General features: G+C 37.0%; 1 protein-coding gene and 1 long non-coding RNA gene across 12 annotated transcripts in view; one reads left to right on the top strand and one right to left on the bottom strand.

The window, feature by feature from the left end:
• Positions 1-75, bottom strand: part of LOC143684221 (uncharacterized) — an 18564-nt gene extending 18489 nt beyond the window's left edge. The window contains exon 1 of the long non-coding RNA XR_013175920.1: positions 1-75. This exon is cut by the window's left edge and continues 171 nt beyond it. This is a non-coding gene — a long non-coding RNA (uncharacterized LOC143684221).
• MECOM (MDS1 and EVI1 complex locus) overlaps positions 1-6441 on the top strand; it is a 573761-nt gene that overhangs the window by 508318 nt on the left and 59002 nt on the right. For 8 of the 11 annotated variants that reach the window (XM_077160971.1, XM_077160970.1, XM_077160972.1 and 5 more), the window contains one exon: positions 3772-3906. In XM_077160971.1, the coding sequence (XP_077017086.1) occupies positions 3772-3906 (135 nt within the window). Of the gene's footprint in view, positions 1-33; positions 825-994; positions 1073-3771; positions 3907-3929; positions 5727-6441 lie in introns of those variants that run through there. The other 3 variants (XM_077160976.1, XM_077160980.1, XM_077160979.1) reach the window with 3 other exon arrangements.

The following is a 6441-nucleotide window of genomic DNA, read 5'->3' as shown; positions in this document are numbered from 1 at the left end:
GACCTCTCCCGCCAGAGGAGGCTGCTGTCACTTTAAAAATTTACTGAAAGAGGAGCCCGGCTCTGGCTTCCGATCACTCTGGGCGGCAGGAGATAGCTCCCTTTCTCCCTCGCCCCGGGTTCTTTCTGGATGGCCGAGCAGATCCTCTTTAAAGAGACAGTTCATGAAATAGAAACCGGGCGGCTGAGCTTGGAGTTGCGAAAGGGGACGATCCCGCGAGGGTCTGGGACCCGGGAAGGCGCTGCAGAGGATCTGAAAGGGGGTTAGCACTCCCCTCGCTTCCCCAGGCCCCCCACCTTTTCAAACTCTCCTCCTCCTGCCTGTCCCCCCCACCCCCACCCCTCTTGGAACTGGGAGAGAGAAGAGAAGTGGAAGAAGTTTTAGTGGGTTTCAGATAACTTTCATTACACATCGGGCTGATAAGAGCAAGAGAAAGTGAGAAAAGAGGGAGGTGATGTGAACCAGAAGGAATAGCTGCGAGCTCATTTAGGAGGGGGGAAAAAGCCCAAACACCCCAAACCCGGGTGACCCAGACGAGCGGAGACTGCATTTTTGGTCTTAAAAATATATTGTTGGAGGACAATAAATCTGAAACGCGTGGTCCCGGCGAGCAGATCCTAGAGACGGACAAAGTTATCAGAGATCCATTGGAAATCGAGAACACCAGGCTTTTTTTTTTTTTTAACATCTCGAAATGTTGCTCAGGATCGTTTGAAAGGATTTTCGTGCAGGAAAGCTGGGGGCTGCTGAGTCTTTATTTTACTTTGTTTTAATTCTTCCGTGATTGGCTTTTATCGCTGAGTTGAGGCCATAGAAATATTAAGGTAAGAGAACCGAAAACAACAACAACAAAAAGTCGTGGCAATGTGCATAGTTTTTGTAACTTCGGACAGTTTCCTGCCTTGGCACCCCTTCTGCAGGCCGCCCCCACCCCCACCCGCCCAGCTTTCTTCTTGCCTCCTTGCCCGCAGCCTTGCCGAGCCCTGCTGCTTATCTGCGCCGCGATTTCCTTGTTCCTCCTGGGGAGCCGCGCGGGCTAGACGCGCCTCGGGGGTGGGTCGTCCGGCCTCCGGTGGGTCTCCCTGGCCGGCTGTCGGCCTCTTTTTCTCGCGCCCTTCCCCTCCTTTCCCTCCCTCGGTGTGTCTGTCCGTCTGTATCAGGGACGCAGAAGGTGGGGTTGCCAAAATCGGAATTCCTGGCACCGGCCTCGCGACTTTGGAGCCGCTTTCGGCCGAGCTCCACCTTGCCAAGTAACGACTTTGCTGTCCAGCATCGTGTGCTGCTTCGCGAGAAAGTCACATACGGACCGTTTGGCTCGATGGTGGATTTTTGTCTTCTTCTTCTTTTGCTTTTGGTGTTTTGAAAGGGCCTTTCTCTGAAGTCCAGCGAAAGGGATTTTTTTTAAAGCTATCTTTGGAGCTTGACAGCTTTTAAAAACAAGGAGTGTGTTAGATGAAATGACGGAAGAAGTGTTTTACTTTATGTTATTCAAGGGTTCCGAGACGATTAAGACATTTGGGAGACAAATGTAGTTCTGCTAGCAAACCAAAAGTGAAAAATTCACCCGGGGTTGGGGGGTAGGGGGAAACGTTTCTGGAGAAAGTTAAGCTTTTGTCTTGGGGCAAGAATATTGAGACTGAGGAAGTTAATATGTTGGTGAAATATTTGAATAATCATGTAACAGATATAGAAAAAGACGTTCTTTGGAAATGAACCTTTTAAAAAATTAATTTCACTGTTGACAGTGGCAATGGCAATAATGTTAACACGGAATAAAATTACACCTAGAATTTTTATGTGCAGTGTATGCAATACTTAACTCCTTGCCCCGGCAAAAGGGAAGGCTTGAAAGCTGAGGGACGAGAGATGCTTCTTGACTTTAAAATTAACAAGTTTTTCACGTCTTTCTGCAAATAGGCAGTGGTGTTGCATCTCACTGACTTCACTCTATTACCTTCATTAAACATTTGTCTAGTGCCAGTAGAAGTGCCTTTTTTTTTTTTTTTTTGGCTAGTCAAGAAAACAAACAACAAAAGATCAAAACCAGAAACCAAACAAAGCAGAAACAAACAAATAAAAAACCAAAAAACCAGAACAACCCAGTCCAACAACAGCAGCCCACAACTTTTTATTTTAAAATGTGTCTTTGCAATTGTTGTTTCTGTGCCTTCCAGACACCTGGCAAGGGGAAAATCTCAAGTTGTCATTCATTTGAGTTGCTCAGCATGGAGAGTGGAGAAAAGCATCTTAAAGTTTGTAGTTTTATAGTTGAGAACTTGTGACAACTGTCCTTCGTACTAGAGGGTATTATTTTTAAATGTAAATATTTGTTGTTAATGTAAAGAGGGCATCCTTGACAAAGAATACTTTTATTTGTGTATGTTTATGTGTGTGTGTGTCTAGCAATTACCATCTCTATCTAATGTTTCCATTTTTCTTTTTTTAAATTGTGGAACTACTTATTGCCCTTTAATTGCCTCATGGCCAAAGGCTTATTCATAGTGCCTCTTGACTAGTTGCCCTCGGAGCACTGGGGTTCTTCCCCTTGAAGTTTGTGGTGAGTTAATGACTTGAAGCTGCAGCTGAGTGATTACCTGAATTCTATGCTAGGTTGCTTTTGGTTATATAACCAAGATTTTAGTTTTCACTTTAATATAGCTACAGATAGAGCAGAGTTCTGGGGGGTGGGGAGAGAGGAGAGAGGTATTTAATTAATTAATTTGCATTCTAGACTATATTGTTTAACGCCTTTGATAGAAAACTTCCTCAAGTTTGCATTAACACATTGATATAAAATTGCCAGCCTTTCTGTTAATCAGCATTGGGTCAACAACTCGGAAGCTTTTAATATTGATGTTTAAAATGTTCTTGCTATTAGCGAATCAGAATAACTTGGTTTAAGTGTGCACAATCTTAAAAGAGGAAGTTTTCCTTTACATTTTTTTTTAAATAGCTGTACTAAGTAATGATTAGTATTAGGATAGGGCAAATGTAAAATCTCCTGAAAAATAATAATACACAAACATGTAACGATTGATAATTTATTATAATATTCCTTTTTTTTTTTTTTTACTTGTTCACAAGCAGTTTGGTTATTTTGCTTCCTAAATGTAAAATAGAAACATACTTTGGCATGTGTTAACTAAAATATTAGGGTCTCATACTTTGAATGAGTGTTTCCCAATCATTTATTTCCATTTGTTTTGCTTTAGTTTGCTTGAAGCATCTATTATACAAATCTTACTATCTCTTTCAATTAAGAGTATGATTTGATTGTTCCATATTGAGGAAATGTAAATTATGAAAAAAGAATTTGATCATATTAAGATTAAAGTTTTTAAATGGAATTAATTGCAGGTGCCAAAGGGAAGTTATACATTCACATGGTGAGACTATCTGAATCTAAAATATTGACTGCTAATTTTAGAAACATGGTAATATGTGCTGTTCAATTATATTTCTTGGAAAAATCACATTGGAGAAAATTAAGTCAGTAGCATTCATTTGCACATAATAAGGAAACAAGCATTTTTAAAAACAAATTAATCTGTTTTAGCAATAATTTCCCATTGCTTTGTTCTTTCAAAAAAGCATTACACTGTCATTTCTAAGATAACTTATTATTACTTTTATTAATATGCATGATGATTTTTTCTCCTCTTAAGAATTCAAAAGAAGACTATACTTTTGATTGAAATATTCTTAAGCTATTAACCACTTTCATGAATGAACTGATGTGGAAATTGATTATTTTCCTCTTTTTCCTTCTAGATCTTAGATGAGTTTTGCAATGTGAAGTTCTGCATTGATGCCAGTCAACCAGATGTAGGAAGCTGGCTCAAGTACATCAGGTTTGCTGGCTGTTATGATCAGCACAACCTTGTTGCATGCCAGATAAATGATCAGGTATGTTGTAAAGATTTTCTTGTCTTTCTTTGAGAGCACTAAAGTATCAGTGAAGCCTGAAGAATAAAAATAACAGTGAGCCGCAGTAGACCCTTGTGGCCTGTTTGTTGATATGGTGAAAGGTAATGCACAAATATAAGTAAGATGCAGAATAAAGTCATTTTTAGTACTATTTTCTTTCAGTAGTACTTTCTTGGAGTAGCTTATGTACTTTGTGCTAGTAATCTTCATAAATGTTTTCTGAGAGTAATTGCATGATTTAAAACTGAGTACTTATTTATTGCTTGCTGTTCTTCACATTTTTCCTTTACCATCTCATAACATGGAGACATGGATAGAAAGCATTGAACATTTTATGAATTTACACAGAAGTTGGAAGGGATTCACTGAAATTTTATGTGGATTTTATTTGAAACATATTTTGAATGACATAGGTACGGACTTACCTGCTTATGCATTTTGTATTGTCTTGCCTAATTAAAAAAGAAGACACTTTTATGTTTAGTTTACTCAAAATAATTTATTTTTTATGTTATGTGAAAAAGTTTAAAAATCTCACTGCTGGATATTGCTTTGCATCATTGTAAAGGACCATGCAGTGAGGTTGACCTTAATAACAGCAACTATGAAAGAACATGAAAACATCATGAAACATATTTTGCACTCAATAAAGTTAGGTTATGAATCTTGTAACTTAATATGACAATACCTAAAACAGTAAGAAATTCAGCCTGTTAATTTTTGTTTTACATACGTTGTTGGGTTTGAATTTAATTGTATCATCGCTTATTTCTTTTAACCCAGTGATTACCTAAATCCAATGTGGTTCAAGGATCATATAGAAATGGTTACTTGGCAAATCTACTATGAAAATCACCATTAAGTAAAAAAAGTTTAAATTAGATGTTTCCAATTGAAAGCTGTTAAGTAATACTAGCGTCATATGTTCTAAGACTCTATTTCAATCATCGTTATGAGATTATTCTTTGGCATTTGACCAGCTACCAGATAATTTTTACTGGCTAACTGTATAAGAGGTAGTAAATTGTAAAATTAGGTTTAAATGGGAATCATTTAAAAATCTTCAACATATATCAAAATAATAAACTAGGTCAATAGTTTTTTCCCCTTTGCCTTAAGAAAACAAGAGGCATTACTCACAAAGGAAAATGTTATTTAATTAGCTATTCATTGTGCACAAAAAATATCCCATGGCCATCACATATGTTACTGTCACATCAAAAACAAACATTCTGAGGTCCCACTATTTGTTGATTTGGGAAATATAAAGGTATTATAAGTGAGGGAATTAATCATGTTATGTTTCCTAAAAGAAGGGAACTGGGAGACCTCAATACCAGATTTAAGATGAAATAATATAATTACATTATAATAACTATTTGCTATCCATATTTACTGACAATAGAAGCTATTGCCTTAGACAGATATAAATATTGTTGAATCAGTAAAAAGATGATTTAGAAATGGGGCTCGTAGCCAACACAGTTTTTTATTTAATGTTTATGAGTCCAATATTTTATAATAAATATGCTGTTGTAATTGGAATTCTTGAGTGCATTAAAAAAGAAATAGTTTTGCTATTTCTAACTATGAATTAGATTGCTTATTAGAGTAGACATTTATAATTTTGCCATGGTTACCTTTGAAGCAGGCATTCTAGAATGCATTGTTTTCAAAGGAAAAAGCTGGTTCATACCTTAATGAATAACATCTTTTCTTACTTTAACTGAGGAACCAGGCAAAACAGTTAACCAGGAAAAACATATAAGGCCAATATTAGACACATACCTATTACTTCTGTAAGTACTCATTTTAAACTTACATGTTATGCTGGCAGAAATCTAAGATGGTAATAGAGTATATATCAAATGACATAATTGTGAAATTGACATTACATGGTCAAGTAAATTCACCCATAAACAACAAGAGAGGAAAGTCAGAGGTAAAAGTAGTCAAGTTTGCCTGGTAGGACTAGATGCATATAATCACACTTGGCCTAGTAGACAAGACAAAAGAGAACATATGCCCAAAGTGTGTATGCATATACTATAAACATATTCATGTATAGGCTTATTGCATAGTTCTGAAAGCCAAGTAAGACTAGCAATTCCAGACAGCTTTGAAATGTGAGTGTTGGACTAGGTACAATGATAAAAGAGCTGACTAAAAAGATTCTCTGGGTCTGTTGTTTCGCTCTCTTTTCCATGAGGAATTGGAGCTGCCAAATGGTAAATAAGCAAAACTCATCACATAATGAGCATACCCATTGGGTGACATATTATTTAATACCCAGACATTAGGAGAAACCCTGGATAAGGAGTTATTATTGAACATTAATAGCATCACCTCTCTTCTACAACACAAAAGCACATGTAGCATTCTCCAAGAAATTGTAAAAGAAAGGGTTTCTTTCTGCTCTGATTCTTAGATCGAGCTCAAATGTATAAAATTAATTTTAGTAACAAGACAAGTATAAATTCTGGACTATGCAAAGGAAGAATTTCAGATGGATCT

This window comes from Tamandua tetradactyla, chromosome 5 (genome assembly GCF_023851605.1).
Source record: "Tamandua tetradactyla isolate mTamTet1 chromosome 5, mTamTet1.pri, whole genome shotgun sequence".
NCBI lineage: Eukaryota > Metazoa > Chordata > Mammalia > Pilosa > Myrmecophagidae > Tamandua > Tamandua tetradactyla.
The sequence above is the reverse complement of the archived record's forward strand: the minus strand, read 5'-3'. Positions and strand labels throughout refer to the sequence as shown.